The 19,680-nt window shown below is 44.1% G+C and overlaps 1 protein-coding gene across 1 annotated transcript in view; it reads left to right on the forward strand.

Annotated features, from left to right (window-relative positions):
* Positions 1-11,420, forward strand: part of LOC146816658 (meprin A subunit alpha-like) — a 120,985-nt gene extending 109,565 nt beyond the window's left edge. Inside the window, exons 12-13 of the mRNA XM_085610562.1 lie at positions 2,353-2,526; positions 11,220-11,420. Coding sequence (XP_085466688.1) covers positions 2,353-2,526; positions 11,220-11,251 — 206 coding nt within the window. The 3' untranslated portion in view covers positions 11,252-11,420. The remainder of the gene's footprint in view (positions 1-2,352; positions 2,527-11,219) is intronic.
* Positions 11,421-19,680: the final 8,260 nt, after the last annotated feature.

A 19,680-nucleotide genomic window follows, 5' to 3' on the forward strand; every position in this document is an offset into this window, starting at 1 on the left:
TGTGTGACCTACTTGACCGTGGTGTAGGCCGAAGGCGGCAGTAGAGTACGTCAATGAGAAAGGACTAAGCGGGCCTGTGTTGTGGAGGCCGTGATGGTCTGAGGAAGCTGCCATGGTTGCGGGCCTTGGGCTTGGAGCTTGCGCAGGCACGTGGTGGGCCCTCCTCGACACACGCCGGTGTCCGAAGGTGATCAGCGTGACCTGGCTGCGCAGGGGCGGGCATGAGGGGTTTGGGGTCCAGCAGGCCGGGGTACGGCAGGCACACAGGATCGCAGGCAACTCCGCTCACAAGGACGACGTCGGCCTCGTGGCGTGGTGAGAGGCGCCGCTCTGGCAGAGACGTTGGGCTTTCCGGAAGAGGACCACGCCCAGGGCTATGTGCTTTTTATTCACAACCCTACGCTGGCCTGGCGTACGCTGGGCCATCCCACTCCGCTCACGCTTATGGGGAGAACGTAACAGCCAAATTTCCTCAAACTCCCCCACTGGCTGGGGTGACATGGTTGCGTCCACTGTCCACTACACTCCATACACCAGAGGTGTATGTCGCCAGGGATATGGATGTGTTCTGCATACTGCGGTCTGTCCAGCACATCTCTGCCACTCTTGGCATTGTGTACATTCCCAATCATGGTTCTCCTGCATCCTTCACACATGCCTGAATGCCACCTCACCCCACATTTGGCTATTGTGTGGCTGGGGTGCCATGCTGTTGATGGTTCATGTTCACGGCTTGCCCAGGTTACGATTGTAAATTGTTCTGTCATGTTTGGTGTGTGGGCATGTTGTTTTGCATGTTGGTTGTGATTTGGTGACGTGTGCATTGCCAGAGTTGTGAGTTGCATGGTTGTGCAGTTGAGGTGAGTGGGGTGTTCATTTGGAACTTGCCAAGGGGCTGTGCGTTTCCCTTGGTGCCATCCTGGGAACGCTGGTTGCTGATCGATTGTCGGAGGACGGAAGTATCATGCACACTGGCTGGGTATTTGGAGGCAACATTGGTGGAGGTTCCACGGTGTTTGGATGTTGCCTGCACATTGATGTGAGAGGTGTGCATTCTGTTGCGCTGATTGTGTGCTGTGTCACCAGGGGGCACAGGTAGGACATGTGTGCAGTGGATTGCCCCCAACACGTGCGTGCATCCAGTTATGGCGTATGGTCCTTTCTTGGTCTCAAGTGGATCCTGCGCATTGTATTGAACGTATAGGGACTGGGGTACCAGGCTGATGGTGATGTCCAGGACAGGTGTGAGGGACTTGGATGTGGCTGGCTGTAAGACTCCTCTGACTCTGGCGGGTGTTGGTTGGGGGTACCTGGGGACAACAGGTGCAGCACAGCCAGCAGCTTTGTGTGGGGTGGGATGGTGGTTGTCCGCTGTGTTGGTGCCATCGGCCTGTTGGGCGATAATGGTCAGGATGCGTAAGATGGTTGTCCTTTTGAGCCTGTAGTGGGCAATGACATTGCCAGGTGTTGGGTCTGTGAGGCTGGTGCGTTTCCTGGGGTTCCACTGTCTTTGTGCTGCCTCTGTTGTGGTCCGGGGGGGGGGGGGGTTCCGGGTGGGTGTTGGGGTCCTGGGGTGGTGGCGGTGGGTGTTGTGGCCCTCTTGGGTGTCCGGGCCGCATGACCAGTGGCTCCCTGGCATCTGTTGCCCTTCCGATGTGGCTGTGGGCTGGGCTCCCTTATGTGGTGCAGGCTGTTGTCAGACTTTGCACCAGGTCTGAGCAGGTGTTATTTTCCGGATGCTAACGCGCCTTATCGCCTGTTTTGTGTTCTTATCGCCGATCTGGCTGGTCGTTGAGAATGTTGAAGTGTGGTGTTGTCGCGGCTTTTCGCACGGGAACACCTACTCTGCATCTCATTAGCGATAGTTGTGGGGGTCATCTGTGGCAATGTTTTTTGCGGCTGCTATCGCTGGTACACTGGTGATGTGGGCTGTTAACACCAGCTTGTTATTGGGGCAATAGGTTTATCGCAACTTTGGCTGCGATAAGGTGCTGTTAACTCGTTGATAGATCCTTGTGAATATGGCCCATAGTTCCCTGTTTTATGTGACAGTGTTCACGTTCTTGATTGAGGCAGCTTTTGTTGGTCTTAATCTGCAATTTATTGAGACCTCGCGCCATTAAATGTATTTTTCCCTCTTATTAAAAGTGGCAAATTGGGATCCGAAGGTACCTGGTATGTGGTCTGCCTCTCCACTCTTGAAGCTGCTCGTGGTTGGTGTTTAAACATTTACAGGCCTTATCTTTATATTTTAATTATGCAGTTGTAAATGTTGGTCACGTTTTTCTGTTTATATCTAGATAATAAATGAATGTTCCTAATAAATCTATGTTCTTATTTTTCAATAAACAGGAAAAAATGATACATTATTTTGGGACAAGCCATCAATAACAGGAACCTTCGATTCATCCTGCAACTGCTTCAGAGGCCCAGACATAGGATGGGTCACATTTATGTCACACAAAGAAATCCAAAGAAAGAATTTTATGAAAAATGATGACTTCTTCCTTTTTGCTGAATTTGAAGGTATGATAATATTGTATGCAGATACAATTCAACACAGTTAAGTGTTCTGGTGTTTACGAGTTAAAATAAAATAAAAGATGGCCTTCTTGACGTTGCAAACCCCGTGATTCGCACAATCATAGGGTTTGTGACCACAGAAGGTTTATTTAATAATATACAAAACCCTTTTGAGATTCAAATAAGTCTTTTTGAATCGCAAAAAGTCTTTGGCAACTTATTTTGAATCCCAATCAGGAGAGGGTAGTCCCCGTCTAATTTAATTCACAATGGTTTGCATCAATGGTTAGCAACCGCATGTGTGGTCGCAAACCATACAAAAGTAACTAACACCTCAAAGGAAGCGATTGCTCCTGTGAGGCAACTCCCACTTTGGGAATCCTGTCTGGTGGTATGTTAAAAAAAGACAAAAAGGGTGCGCTCCTGAAATGATTATTTGTTCATTTCTCACTCTACATATGGTCTGTAGGTTGCATAAACCTCCCAGGGCTTCCACTGCATCAACACAGGGGCGTAACGCAGGCCCCTGCAGTGCAGGTGGTACCTGACCCTTCACGGGGCCCCCAAAACTTACAGACACGTTCCGGTTCTACAGGGGACCCCATCATTTTTACGCCACCGCACCAGCAATGCTTCGTTCTTCCCCCATGTAGTATGCAGTGGTTGATCTCCAAACAACTTTGGATAAGGTTAAGGCTACTCTTCATCAAGACCCTCCCAAAAACGTGGTCAGAGTGTCAGACTCCAAGGCCATTTGTACAATAAAGGCCTTAAATCATAGCTTTGCAGATAATTTTATTTGCAAGGGTTGAGAAATCATTTATTTTTATTAGGGCTGACAAGATGGCAAGATTGCTTTTTTTTCCTGTGGGAAATCAAATTAGATAGGAGCAAAGCAAATGGGGCACAATTTGACAGAGGCATCTGAGTGAATAGCCCCTCTCTGCAGCGTGCCGAGCCACAGCCCGGGGGTATAGAAACATGCTGGTCCATGTTGAATATGATGATCATGAGGTATGGTGGTCAATTTTTAGGCCTATCACTGCTAAGGAGTAATATGTGTAAGAATTTGGGGTATTCGTTGAGGGGGGCAGGCTCTCACCTCAAGTATTTACACCAATCCATTTTGGAGTAAATTCTAAAAGTCACTAAATTACCCTGAGCTCAGATGGCACAGAGCAGACAGGCTTAACTTAGAGGCAATGTGTAAAGTATTTATGCAGCACTTCAAACAGTAATAAAGTCAAAAACACAAAACAAATCCAAATAATTTATAAATATAGAATATATTTCATTAAATAAAATTACACCAAAATGACACAAATCCAATAATGTGAACCAGATATTTGAGATTCAAAATAGCGCCGAAACGTTTTAAGTGCCAGCTATGGCCATCTGCTTGAGATTAACCGGTACCTAGGTGGGAGCGAAGGCTGACTATGATGGAGCACGAGTCAGATACAGAAACCAGGTTTGACTTGGCTAAATGTTTTTCATTCAGACTTAGGGGCCGATTTAATTCTTGACTGTAACAATTCTCTGTCGCAAGGGAATATTCTTACGCCAGGAATGCAGCCCGCCTGCCAAATTGAAATGTGGGTGGAACTTAGGGTTAATCATGTGAATGTGAATGTATCACACATAACAATGGGACACGATGCAGCTAGAAATTGTGTTGGTATGTGGAAAATCTTGTGTCATGTTTTCTCCCCTATCCCATGGGCCTAGTGATAGATCTCTTTTAACAGGTACCTGACCCTACACTTTGCATTGAATGTTTAAAGCATGGGTGTTTCGAAGGTGATGTGCTATCAATTCTGACTTGTTAGTCAAGAGGTCTGATGTATCAAAGGGTTTTACCCATTCAGTGGGTACATGTGATAGTAATGATTGGCCAAGATTTATGAGCCAGCCATTTCACCAATCAGTGAAAGAAGAAGTACTGCCAAAAGGTCTAATATGATTTTAATATTCCCAGATTTTCTGCAGTGTATAAATTACTTAAATAAGTCTTTAAACATGCTTCTTAAACTCTGCATCTTTAATCCAGCCCATAAACCTAGAAGAAACACAAGGAAGGAAGAAACAATATTATAGTGACACCCTCAAACAGGAAATCTCCAGCAGAATAATTCTAGACCAGCCCTTCGTCCTGCTACCTTGTGCAAAAAAGTTACATTCTGTTGGCCCCTTCAGAAAACAATAAAAATGACTCTTTTGTCTCTCTTTCCTTTCTGTGAATGGCATTTTGCTTGGTGGTTGTGCAGGTGTTTATAAGTTTTTGTATGATTACAGGTTGGCACTGTGTCCACTGGAAGGAGTCACCCTTTCTTCAGTCAGGCAATCTTGAGTACTCAGCAGATCGTCCAAGCATCCAGTCCTTGACAACTGGCGGTTTTGTAAACTGTGCCTTCTAGTGGGTTATACCTCTGTGTTGCTGCTAGGTGGACCCCATAGATTTCTGTTACACCTATTCATTTCTGGAAGCCGTAACTTCCAGTGAGTTGCACGCACTTCGCTCTTCGGTAGACAATAGCTCCTGGTTTATGAAAGCTACACTTACCAGTATGCTGCACTCCTCCCAATCCTGAGTGAACCCATGGACTTTGGCATAACTTAATAGTCAGTCGGCTGACCCCCATGCCACGTCTGGGTGGACCCAAGATATCTCTCTTACACTCCTTGGTTTTTAAAAGTAAACCTTGCAGTATGTTGCAACCTTGGGTAGACCCTATAAACGTACTGTACTTGGCGTCTTTGGAGGAACCAAATCCATTTGCACCTGCCCTCTATAGGAGGCAGTGGCGGACAGGACAGGTACATCGTCGGCGATGTGGAGAGCGCAAGGTAAGTGGTTTTATTTATTTATTTAATTTTAACTAACCCGCTGTCTGTCGACTTCTTCCCCACCCTGCCCCGCCCCGCCTACCGCTCTTACCTGTGCTGGCCGCCACTGATAGGAGGATTCCATACACTCTCAATTCAACTTGTGATTTTGTTAGCTATGCCTTCCAGTTTGCAACATCTCTGATTCTGAGATATATATTACACTTGGTAGTTTTTGGAAACTGTGCATGCCATTGAGTTGCACCTTGTTGATTCTGGTTAGACCCCCATAAGTTCTTTAGCACAAAGTGATTTTGGAAGGTATAATTCTTAGTGGGATAAATCTCCGCCAGGAGGACCACATAGCATATTAATTTTAGCTTTGGTTTTTTGGAAGCTGCACTATCCTGTAGGTTATATCTTGTCCTCAGTGAACATCATAAACCTCTGATTTCCCTTCTCCATACTCTTCATTCACTCCCTGGTATTAGTAGCATCCTTTGGTCTGCATCCATCTCTGCCTCCCACCACTATGCATCTTCATTTATTCAAGGTCAGTGAACAGGAAAAACTTAGGGGCGTATTACAAGCCCTGTGCACCACTGAAACGTGGCTTTTTATGACATTGCAGTGGTGCACAGGGCTTAGCCATATCTAAAAGGCCACATAAAGCCACCCTGCATGGCTTTTCTTGGTCTTGTAGATATGGAGTAAGGGAAGGCAGTGCAAGTCACTTTCTTGACTTACTCTGCATGAAAAAGGCATTCCATGGTTGTTGCTGTGGGTGTTCCCGCTCAACACCCATGGAATTTGATGGTGCCCTAGGTTTACGCGAAAAGAACAATTGATGGACAGAATGCAGAACAATGTTGTACATTCACCCCAGTACAGATGTCTGGGCCTAAATCTATTGTCTTTTTTGCTCCCCATGCCATTCCAGTTTGAACCCAGACATATGCAAATCAGTCTTGACCCTGCTCTCTATGGGAGCAGTCCAGCCCGAACTGCCAGGCCAGGTCTCCCTGTACTGGAAACAAGCATCCTAGGACCGGTTTCAGGGTTTCACCCCTCATCAGACAGGCTAGCTTGACTCCAGTGGCATGAAGAGTACGGGACCCACATTTGGGCATACCGGTCCCACTCAGGGTGACAAATGCTAAAAGAACAATTGACGGACACAATGCAGAACAATGTCATACATTCACCCCAGTACAGAGATCTGGGCCTAAATCCATCGTTTGTTTGCTCCCCATGCCATCACAGTTTGAACCCAGCCATATGCAAATCAGTCTTGACCCTACTCCCTATGGGAGCAGTCCAGCCCGAACTGCCATGCCCCAGATTTACAACATCAGGTAACCATGGGGAGTGCCAAAAACATGCGCCTCAATAGAACAGGCATGGCTCACTGGTTGGAGGCGGCAGACCCGTAAGCAGAGAATCGGCCAGGGACCAGGGTTCAATTCCTGACGCGGCAGGGTCGTGGACCAGGGTTAAAACGGACTCGATAATTCTCGCCTCGGTACCTACTCTAAACCAGGAACACACTCGGCAACTCTGGGCATTAAGCTTGCCTCATCTCTACAACGGCCCCCCACAGATTCTGGGGATGCCTGGTTTCACCTTGGAGATACCCAGAAAGGGACCATCTCACAGGGATAGCCAGGACGGGTTCCCCAGCGGTCTATAGCGCCGGGACACTTCCGAGTAGCTGTGCGCTGAATAAATTAAAATAACATAACAAGGAGAAATGTTTACATCTCTTCATTTTTTCCTCTTTACCCATGTGCTGCATGCTGCAGCACACATACAAAGAGGAGACACCATGGTGCAAGCATGCTTGCTTTGGCGCACGGCTGCAAAATGTGCACCGGCGCGTTGCTATAAGGACAGGAATGCACCATTTCTTGTAAATATTTTGCACTCCTGTCCTTTCGAATTGGCATAGGGCAGCACAGCAAAATGATTTGCAACGCTGCCCTATGCCAATATCTTGTAAATATGCCCCCAAGTATCCATGACCTGGTCTCCAGCACTTTCCTGCACTTCCATTCATCACTGCTTCACATGGCCTTTCCTCCAGACTACCTCACCTTCATAAGAAACAATCCCAACAAGACCATAAGTGGAGTAGCAGTTGTTTTTCAAGAATATCTTACTAACCAGCCTCCAATTCCGTGGAAAATAATAATTTCTACTCACCTAGTGCTCACTATCATCAGATTACTTGTGCTGATCTTCCTGCTCTGTAGATCTCCACGAAACAACCAAAAGCTTGCTGATGGCTTCTTTTTACTCTATTAGTGCCACCACCTTCAACTACCACAAACTCTCGACTGTGGGAGATTTGAACATTCATTTAACAAGCCGACACTCCCACAAACATGACCCATTCAATTGAACCTAAAAGCCCTCAGTTTCCATCAATTATATTTTGGTGCTATGTACTTAGACATACACCAGTCTTCTTACTAAAATGCCAATGACTGACATGAGCCAACGCTGGCTATGGAGTCAATAGAATCTCGTCCCTTTCTAGTCACAGCTGATCAATGCTCTACCTTTCAAACCCATAACAGAAGTGCAACCATTCTACACGTGGATTTCCAAATCCTTAAATAAGCTGGCATCTCTCAAGATGTTCTCACATCGCAACACTGACTGAAGATGGCCTGGCTCCACCAAGACGTAAAGACGCTGAAGACAAAAACCAGAGCACAGCAATAAAAATATAAAACAAAAATGACCCCAGAGACTGCTCCGCTTCCATCAGCAGCATATCAAAACTGCTAAGAAAGTAAAAAATCCCAATACTCCTGTTGCAAGTCTGAAGGTGTGCACCTATTATAGGACAGTCGTGGACAGTGCAAGATGCATCCCATTCCCCACTGGGGGCAATGGCATTGACCTTAAATTGATGCAGGGTCCCAAGTGCACAAACCCCTGTCATGTGTCCAGCTGATAACTACACTTTCTAAGCCAAAAAACTGGAGCACTACCTGAGGTGCAAGTCATTCAGCAATCTCCCAAATCTAGCTACATCCACTCAAAGGGTGCGCGTGGCCCAACTACTGATTTTAACCTCCTTCAAGCAGCTCTCGCCAATCAATTTTGAGGAACTGCTCAAGGCACGAGGTACTGTCAGGTTTCCTGCTGACCCTTGCCTACCATAGCTACACAGGAAGAACCTCTGCTCCATCAATGCTCAATTCCCTGCCAGAGCCAGCATAATTGAGTGTTTCGCTCCCTGGAGGTATCCCAATGGCCCGAAGACCTGCTCTGCTCCCTCAAGCCAATCCTGAAAACTCAATGGACTTAGCCAGGTTCCAACGAAAAAGTACAAAGCGCCAACTCTTGTTTTCAGGTCGCACCAGACTGGGACAAAGTCACAAGTTCACTCAGGCCAACCGTGATGGAGTGAGGGCCAGATACAGGGACGGGTCAGTCCCACTGAGAATTGTACCTCATCTCCTTGATGTGGAGTGTTGCGTCGCAGAGTTGTCATAGACATGAAATTAGGATACGAAGTGATGTGCCTTGTTATTTAATGTTTAATTATTGCATTACGTGTTTCTGATGAGTGAGCTGCTGCATTCAATCAATCAGGATTTGTATAGCTCAGCTGATTTACCCGTGAGGGTCTCAAGGCGCTGTGGGGTCCTGCTGTGGTATTCCGCTGCATGCCCCTGTTGTTTGAACATCCTTGTCTAGAGGTCCTTCCTGAACTGTTGGAGCGACAGTATGATGGCATGTGTCCTACAAATGGGGTTATAAATAAATGAGAAATAATTGCTGCCCTGTAACAATACTTCATTTTTAGGTAGGGACAGTTAAAGAATAATCTGTAGTTATACAGCTAAAAAGAATGCTTCATGGAGTGGGCTAATACCATTATGGCTCGCGGCCATGCTCCACTACCTGAACAGCATCTTCACAGGTACTCAATGCATTACTTAGGAGGCGGGGCCTGTTTGCTGCTTCCAATCAGTTTCTTGACTGCATAAACATATTTGACGATGGGTGCCAGTCACTGATGTCGTGTTAGGCTTTATGTATGGGGATGCTTTTCTGGCTTAGATCTAGTTCCCAACCAATCCTAACAGATTGGGAGGTTTCAAGTTGTAAATAGATGAGCATCACCTTAAAAGTGCTGTGTCATCTGTACATAGATTTTACATGCATGTGGTTGTTGCATTTGATGCAGTGGTTAATTTGGAAATAATTAAGTGCCGGGTCTATCGTCAGGAGGCAGCTTGCACCAGCGCCGCCTAAAACAGAACCAACTACTAACCATGAAAGTGGGGAGAGGATGTGGCCTAATGACCAGAGCTGCCGACTTCAGAGCTGGGGAGCCAGGTTTTAGTTGTGGAGTCGGCTCAACATCCTGTGATTCGGGGCAAATCCCTTGATCTCCCCGTGCCTATCATAAATAAATGTGTCCTTAACTGCTGCTCATGAAAAGCACTGGTGTTGGTGCTGAGCACCGGAAACCACTGGCTCAAATTAAGCACTGCTTTGATGGCACATCGCTCATTTTAAAAACCTGTTCACACCACATCAGGTTAGGTTTGAGGTGACTTTTCACTCTGCCCCTTGCTTCTAAGTGTGCCACAAGGTTTCCTTCTCAATCCCTACTTCTTTTGCCAGTTTGCAGAGGTTCTGAATGTTGCACTGGGTGGGCTGTTCCCCTCCGAGCATTACTATTCAGCTGACTCCAATATGCATCTCCAAGTGTCACCCATGTCAGGCTCCTGAATCCCTGATTTAGGGCCTTTGATGAGTGGATGTCCCAGCAATGGTTCTGATGATTTTTGCACAGTTGCCAGGAAAGGTTTAACTAACATTTGCACGGATGATAAGTGCAAACATAACTGCCCAACTGGTGTAGTTTATATGTTTGACCCTTATTCTTTGTGGCCAGAACATGTAACCAAATTTAACAGATTGCTGAGAGGCTGTACTTTCATTGAAAGCAAGTCTAAAATTTCAGACACTTTTTCTTTTCAGATGATGAGTTTTGTTACACAAGGGTGGCAAGGGTGTAGCGGTGGCTCCCTACATTCAACTAAGCGCAAGGGGGGCAACCAATAAGGGGCTCCTCTTCCACCAATGGTCTATGAATATTTATAACATATGGAAGACTCAGAAGACCATCACCACATCCTATAGGCGGTCCTGTCTTCTTGGGTTATGTTACTGAAGGGTGGCAACGCGTAAACAGTTTTCTGTTGTAGGCATTTGTATTTGTGGATGGAAAAACCCATTATTTAGCACCAAGAAAATGTTTCATAATAGTGATAATTCAATCTATAAGATGTTGCACAACGAAGTCAATGCCACCAAGCTTTTGCTGGAGACAAATTTCAATAGCACACACACAAATCAGTTTTTTGGGACCTCTTTAATACTCCCAACTTCCAGAGGAATTGAGACATGTCAGGTAAACTTCACAAGAAACAAGTGTATTTGTATTTATCTAATTTAATACTCCAAAGGTTAGGAAGAATATTTCATGGATTTGGTTATCCTCATCTTTCTATTTTTTTAAATACCGTTAATATGTCAACTAGGCTTTTAATCTGCTTTTTTATTTTTTTGATGTGATTGAAATGAAATCTTTTGCCCTGTCTTTAATGAAATTTAGATTTTCTCAGCGCTATCAAAGAAAATCCACAATATGTTTTTATGAATTTAGGAATGCAGACCAATCTTGAGTATTTTTATGCTTAGAGTTTGAGTTCTGTTTTAGGAAAACTTAGAAATACATCATAACCAAATCTAAATGTATGTACTGTTAATACCATTGAGAAGACAGAACTGTGGTAATAACCTAACTTGTGGATATTAACCTCTTCTTTGTTCTTTGGCAGATTTAACTTCTCTGATAAAGACTGAAGGCTGAACACATTCTAGAAAGGAACAAAATGTAACTAACTCACAGTGGACCTGGAAACAATACCTTCATACTACAGAAGTGCACCTTCTTAAAGGGATACCACATTTGTCGATAAATATTTTCTATGCACTGATTTTTTTCCTCGCAGATTTTGAATAAATGCATCAATTTGCAATGGTATTTGAAATTGTCTTATTTGATCTGTTGTCAAGCACTAAAGACTGCAGGAACAGTAAGAGGAATTGATCACTGTATCGTTAAAAAAGTACCCAGCGAAATACCTTGAATGCAGTATGAAGTTGAAATGTCTGCCAGGTATGTATGTATGTATGTATGTATGTATGTATGTATGTATGCCTGTCTGTCTGCATATGTGCCTGTCTGTCTGTCTATCTTAAGTAAAATTTAACAATCCAAACGAATATGTTTTACTTTACTGAGATGAACATAACATCCTTAACCTGAGACTTAAAAGTATTGGTCGACGATGGTATGTCTTACGCCATTTCATGTTTTTTTCTATTCGAAATTCAAGTGCCCAATCCCTATCCATGAAGTCCATCTGGAAGGAGGTTCCGCACACCTTCTCAGTGAGGAGGCAAGAAGGACCATCAGTCTATTACATCGGCATGAATACACTGGTGTAGTGTAGTTCCTATATCCCTGATAGGCTCTGCGCATTGGAATAATATACACTATAGTTTTGACATAGGACTAAGGTCAGTATGTCGCTATCGAGTACATTAAACTTAATTACTTGTGTGTGCCAGCTAACTCAGAGGTCACTAGAAACTTCTCGAATATACAAGAAGGGATTCGTTTCTGACAACCGCATAAACATGACAACTTTGTTTCCCTTAGAGTCAGAACAATCTCAGAACCGTGGAAACAATAGATAACAGTTTCACTCAGTCAATCGTGCATGCTTCGTTTCTACAGAGTTGCACAGAAATAGAGAGATGGGCGTTTCAACAAAAAGGGTTTATTGAACAGTCTTATTTCTCATGCAAGAGATATGAACTGCTACAATCGTAAGACAGGCTGCGAAGTACAATGCGTGCAGAGTTAGCAGTAAGAGAAAATAATACTGCAATAGCATGGTTTGTAGCTATGACTTATGTTAATTAAAATACATACATAAAAAACACAGGCTAAAATGTGGATACTCATCTGATGCTTCTAAATAGTTCTACCCCAGTGTACCTAACCTAAGTGTAGAACAAGGTAAGAAGTAGGTGCTGCTTTCTAAAGTATAGCTAGCTATAGCTATAGTTTTAGTTTTGCCAAGAGTTGACAAATGTTTCTCCAAGTTCTAGTCTGCTCCATACCTTAGAATGTGCGAGGTTGGAATCTTTTTCCGGGACTCAATATCTAACACCGCGCAAGGGGAGTCAGAAACACTGGAGCTGGATTCTCTGCGAGGAGAATGACAGCGTCTGGTCAGTGCGTCAGGCTGGAACTCGATTTTCTTCCGAACTTTGCCGTGGCAGTTGAGCTGGACCGTACCGGAACCGTGGTTTGCCAGGGCAAGTGCAGGTATATTTATACCTTGAAGGTGTTTAGGAATGCCTGTATTGACATAAAAGTCGGGCATCTGAACGTCATGAATGAACCCCTAAGGAATAGATGTTCATGCATAATAAATGAGTTCTTGGAGAAATCAATATCCAAGCAAGGGAAATTCCTAAGGGCTTAAGAGTCTGGCTTTCCAAGAACTCGTTGTGACATGGATGGACGGATGTAGGAGACCATGCCTGTATTTGGTTAGCATGGACAATGCCTAAATAAGGGCTGGGTTTTCTATGCCTAAATAAGGGTAATGTGAATTGTAACTAAAAAAGGGCATAAATCGGGAAACCTATATACGGAATCTAAATCTACACACAACTCTGGTTATTGACTTAGAGACTCCAGGCACACTTAAGATTTTACAGGAACGTGGCACAAAATACAAGATTCATCCATACGTCTCTTATTTTCCACTTCCACCACTTCTCTAGGGTTCCTCAAACAAATAACGATGAATTGGTCAATGCAAGTCAAGCTTATTGATGCACCTTTACGATAAAGCCATACAATAATAAAGCATAGAAATGTGTACATTGCAGGATACCCAAATGTATAAACTTCATCATAACAATACATACCACAAGTAATGAGACATTATAAACATTCCCATCAACATGCTCCCTTGTGCTAGCATGCCTCCTTCTGTGATTTCATGGATGCAAGATGCAGCCTGAACAGGTTAAGCACCTCAGTGAGTTTGCACTTAGTCCGCCTGGGTTCCCTTGATAACATGGATGCATCTGTCATCCACCACTATATCACGAATAAGGTGTAGTTTAACTATGTAGAGGGGCACAACATCTTAGATATGTTAGATCAAGGGATGATAAAACTATTCTACAATGATTTCTAGGTGTGAAAGAAAAAGAGGACAGACGAGGAATAGTATTGTAGCTTTGCAACGAGTGAATAGGAGTGCTATAAGTTATTTTTAACTTTGGTGGTGGCTGGTGGCTTGAGAGTATTCAGCGCCTTGAGAGCTATATCTGTCCAAAAACAGCTAATGTGCTTCCGTGCAGAGTGTAAAGTTGGGTAAGAAAGATATTTTATATCTATGCAACGAGCAGGTAAAGTGCTATGTAAAGTTGCCGTCTAGAACGACTATTGGCTTTAAAATATCAGACCGCCTCAGAGGCTTCGTCTGTGCAAAACGGTGAAAGTACTTCCATGCAGGGCAAAGCCTATTAAAAATATATCTGTACCAGAGATAGACCTATTCAGCCCTAGGCCCCCTTTTAAGACCACTATAAGTGCTGCTCTACCACTCACTTGTGCAAAAAAGCTAAAGTGCATCTGTGCAGGGCAAAGCCTTAAAAAAATATATCAGTGCCAGAGATAGACCTACACTGCCCTGGTCTGCCTTGTAAGACCATTATAAGTGCTTCTCTACAACTCACTTATCACTTAGCACCTTTATATACTCAAATGACCACCCTAGCCCTCCCACTGTAATAAAGTGCAAGTGCAATTTCGACCAATAACATCCATATGTTCCAAATAGCCCAAGCTCTTCTTGCTAAGGTTGTTACTCTCCTAGCCGTATGTTGTAACTTCCACATGTTACAACATGGTAGCCGCATGTTACCTTCCAAGCAGTGAATGCAAATAATGCTACAGCCCGATAGATCTCTGCATTGTCAGTTCTATAACAAAGTGAAAGGGCATCCTTACAGCTCCTTGTACAGTGTTTAAAAAACAGGTGGCGGAGTTAATGCCTTCAGGGGGACTAATGACTTAACACAGAGTAGCATAAAATGCTTCAAAGTTTCTTGGCCACCCAGGGAACAGTCACACATACCAGCTCTCCGTCCGTAACCCTTGGACCAGGATTTGGTGTATAGGGCCCTTTTCTCACGTGGTGAATTAAAGTCAGAGAAAGGCTCCCAACGGGGTTCAACTTTCATGTCCAGATATTAGATAATGAGGCACTTTTTGTAACCCCGTGCTTTTGCCACATGAAAGTCCAAAATTTCCTAAAGTGGCTTTAGTCATGTTTTCTGGATACAGCCATAGATCTGGACAATCTATTGATTTTAACATATACTCTATGTATCTGAACCAGGGCAAACTTTTGCAATTCAGGCATCTTAGGATGTCCCTCAGGCTCTTGTGGTACTCTGAAAGAACGTGGGTGGTCCAGGCTTGTATCCAATCGCTTACTGAGCGGAAAGCCGTGTAATCAGCCACAGAAATCATTCCCAGTTCGGCTTTGAGGATTAACATTGGAGTCCCTGGGCATAGGTATAACAATCATCTCAGGAAGGAGTTTTCCACTTTTTGCAAGGCCTGTACATTTACGTATCCCCAGATTTGAGCACCTTAGCAGCTTGTGGCTATTGCTTTGGTGTTATACGCAGTCAGTGCAGGCTTTCTCAAATGAATTTTACACTTGCTTGCAAATCTCCGAATCGCTCTGGCCTGTTGCCAGAGAACTGCTTTGGGCTTAGTTACTTGGGTGCCCAATGAAGCTTATCGTCAATCCGGATACCCAAGGAATCGAAGGTTTTAACCTGTTCAATTGGATTTCCATAGATCCTGAAAGTCGATTTTAACTTTGCCTTTGATTTCATTATCCTGAACTTTGTTCTCCATATGTTGATTGTTAGTTTCCTAGATTTACAGAAAAGTTCAAATCCTTCCAGTAACCTGTGCATTGACAGTTCTGTGCGTGCTAGAATGACTGCATCAGGATTTGGTCATTCCCTAGTTTAGGTACATCCAAGGCAAGATCGCTAAGAGACCTCCTTATTCCGTTAATATAGAAGTTTAATATAGCTGGTGCGAGCAGGCATCCCTGCCGAACCCCGGTACATATGCCATACATGGTTGTGCACTCGCCTTTATCACCATATTTGACAGCCGCTGTATTACCGGTATGAAGGTTAATTAGATATTTGGGAACAGCCTGTTCCTCCAGGATGAGCCAAAGGGTAGTCCAGTCCACGCTATCAAAAGTGGTCTTTAGGTCTATAAAAACCAAAAATAGAGATGAATTTTGAAGAGTCACACACTTTCAACAAATCATGCATACTTGCAGGACTTCATCAATTGTGCTCTGGCCCTTGCGGAAGCCGGCTTGATGGTGAGATAATATGTGGTTGTCCTCCATCCAAGTCTCCAGGCGGGAGAGCAGAAGCTTACCACCGTACAGCAACGAGACTGGCCGACAATTAGTAGGATTGTGTGGCATGGACTAATTCCATTTTACCAAATGCATTGTCTTCATGATGTTAATTATGCAGGAGAGATATAGCTGCGGCTTGATTCTCTATGGCACCCTGCAGATCCATTTTTACGCTTCCCAGTTCATCCTCCATGGCCACTTGGTATAGTGAGACAAAGTACTATACCCATCCTAAGGGATGTATGTTGGCCTCCATGTTTTTGCCTGCTCCTGTGAAGCCCCATCCTATAATTTCTCATAATATTTTTGTATCTTTAAGATTGATTGCATCTTGCAGATCTTCCTAGGCCTTTGTGCACTGATTTTTCATTTTGTGCAGGATAAGAAGTTTGTAGGGCATTCGTGTTTCCAGCAGCTATTCCTCAAACCCACGCCCCAAGGGTGTTGCTTCTTTTTCTGAGGGCTACACTGAGCTCTTTCTTCTTTTCAGTGCATTCATTACCATACCAATCAAGATAGGAGTCTTGCCCTGTCATATCCCCGCTTTCTTTGTGCTCTAGTGGTACTTGATTGGCGGCTTTGAGCAGTAGCTTTGAAGATTCGTCACTAGGTTGGAATCCTTAGCCTCCATGCTCAGCTCTGTATGAAGTGCATTCCACTGCAGGTTGGTTGAGAAGTCTACTGTTTACTATTTAATGGGGGCTCTGGAAAGGTTTTTCCTGTTTCTATTCAGGCTAAGTGTACACACATATGCACATTCTGTCTGGTGTCAGTTCTTTAATTGAGAGTCTGCAAGAGCGAGCACAAGATGGAGTGGGTCATGGTCACTCTATATTCTCTTTATGACCCGTGCATCAATTACACATTTTCAGGCCTTCAGATTAACCATCATGTAATCAATAGCATTGGCACGCTTCCCCACACGGAGAGTTGGTCTTGGGGTATTATCAGAAGTGGTCTAGCCATTCAGAGGTCTCAAGGCCACGTTTAGGTTGATCGTACTTATCCTTTTTGCAGGTGGGATAGGGAAGCCCCCCAGGTGTAGTCCTCCTCCATTACTTCTTGGTCCCACCGGACTGGATAGAGACTGGTGTTCAAGACCCCGCATAATATTATCATTCTTGCCTGGTTATTGGTCAATTTTTATTGCACTCATCGGCAGAGGAGGTCTAGAATCAGTGGCACACATCATTTATCACTGAAAATCCCACTATGACCCAACGTTTGGACCCAATGTTTGGGATGTAAAGAAGAAACCAACCTAAGGGTAGGTGTAACACTCAATCACTCCTTGAAAATGATACATCCAATTTTCCAGATTAGTCTATGGAGACATTATCATTAAAACATACACTTCAGAAGCATGAATGGTGGATGGAAACTCCTTTTCCCAGCACAGGGTTGGTAATGAATCATGGAAAGGTCATAACATTCTGAAGAGAGAGTGGGCCAGGCAAAATACCAGGGCTAAGTGTCATCATTAGGTTACAGTAATAAATAAGATAAAACCAAATGTTGGAAATTTTCAAATGGGAGAATATCTAGACAAGAATACTGTATAAAGTCACACCAAAAATCCTGTTGATCTGTTCTCAGGTAACATGGTTCAATTTCACGAATTGCATTAAGTGAGGAGCTGGAAATACAAGCAATCAATAAGTCTTCAAGTGGTACAATTATTAGAATAAAAAATATGAATGTTCAAAAGAAGTGTGAACCAATAAAACTATTATCTCAACACTCCTTCCATCTGCTGGAAAATCACACTTTTGTGTGAGTAAATTGCGGCTACTGTACAGGTCAATGTGAAATTCATCAGTCTCTTCTTCCTGGGACAGGTCCATGCCCAATTCTGTCCCTGAGGCATTAGTTTGTAATCAGATTTCTTACCTAGCGCATAGTATTTCCTGCAGCATAGCTGAGATGTTGGACTTGTTTCACATACGGAGCACTCTTCTTTGGATTTTCTCTTCTACTTCTTTCTTGGAGAATCCAGGGCACATTTGCAAGATGCTGCAGATATGCTTTTACGTCTGAACTGAATATAACTGTGATATCTAAATATGCAGATGAATATGAATCATGTTCATTAATGGAGTCTCCTTTGGCACCTGAAAGGTGGCCAGTGCACAATGTAGCCCAAACCGAAGGAGGCAAAGCGGGAAAGCCCTTTTTCATGGCAAATGCTTTTTCATGTCAATTTATTGGTCTTTGGGGAAGCTGCAATTATTCCTTAGTAAGATCTTGTGCCCTTATGAATTGGGCTTTTCGTAATCATTTAATGAGGTCATCGACTAAAAGTATGGGGGACTAATCAAAAGTGGATACTTGATTTTGCTTTTCTTCAAGCCAGTCTAAAATCTGATTGATCCGTTCTTTTTTGGTATCGTCACAATGGGAAGGTACCAGTCACCTTTAGAGTGGTCAGCGCTGACCATACCTGACATCGCCTATTAGATTTATTTGTTCTGCCTTTTCTTGTGCTTCTTGAATTATTTAGTGTCTTGGATATACTCTTTCATGTACTTTGGTCTGAATAGCATGTTCTATTGTTAACATAACGTGTATTTGTAAAGTGCACGTTCTCCCCGATGAGGTCTCTTGGCACTGAATAACGGATGTTTATTGTTGCCCAACTCAATGGTACTCATTGTATTGACCTCAGATGGATGAAAGGCTGAGCAGATCCACTGGGATTTGAACCTGTGATCAAGAGGTTGAACACAGGCCCCTGCAGTGGATGCATTAGTCCGCTGTGCCACCAGACCCAGCTAGCTCTGGTTTATACAACTTTATACAATTTGATTGTCATGGAAGGTGCAGGTATTATTTACTTTCATTTACATTTAGGGTTCGCCACGATCAGCATGCATTTCTTGATTGAGAAGGGGGGGGTAAGGGAAACAGGGGGAGCACAGATATCCCTGTGATATTCATTCTATTTAGCCCATATGTGTGACCATTTTTTAGGACAACCCCTGGAGATATATACAGTCTTTTCCAAAACATACACCGGTCCATATCTTGTTTCCATGAGGCTAGGCCGGGGGTCTCTCCTTGCTCCCCACATCCTAGCGATGTTCCGCTTAGCTATCATACACCCCCGGGCTGCCCATATTTTCTCTTTATTATTCAGGTCTGGGCCCCCACACATTGAGCAAGCATCATCTAGCCTCCAGGGTCAGGTCCTGTCCCAACACCTAGGACATACATCCCAGCCCATTCGACCAGTACTTGCGGATATTAGTGCATTCCCACAGCGTATGAATGAAAGTGCCGTCTGGCCCACAATTTCGTTTACAACTCGAGTCTTTCCCCATCCCATCTCAGCTAGGGCCATTCTTGAATAATACGTTCTATGTAGAATTTTTAACTGCACAAGTTTAAGTCGCGACGAGATTGCGACCTCCCTAAGGGAGGCAAGAGCCTCCATCCAGTCTTTCACATCTAGTTCTAACAAGTCCCCTGTCCATTTTTCCCTAAGCTTGACAAGGGGGTCGGGAACATGGTTAATTAGTTTATGATAGGTGAGCGAAATTGACTTACTGAGCATGTATCCATCTAGGAGTCTGTCCTCCAGTGGTGTCGCTTCTGGAAGCGACTCTCTAGCCGGGAGACAGGAACATAGGGCATGCCTAACTTGGTAGTATCTGAAAATTTCCGATCCGGCATGATCATATTCCTGCTGCATCTCAGAGAACTCCATCACTTTGCCACCTCTCCATAGGTCACCCACCTTAGA

This window comes from Triturus cristatus, chromosome 6 (genome assembly GCF_964204655.1).
Source record: "Triturus cristatus chromosome 6, aTriCri1.1, whole genome shotgun sequence".
Lineage (NCBI taxonomy): Eukaryota > Metazoa > Chordata > Amphibia > Caudata > Salamandridae > Triturus > Triturus cristatus.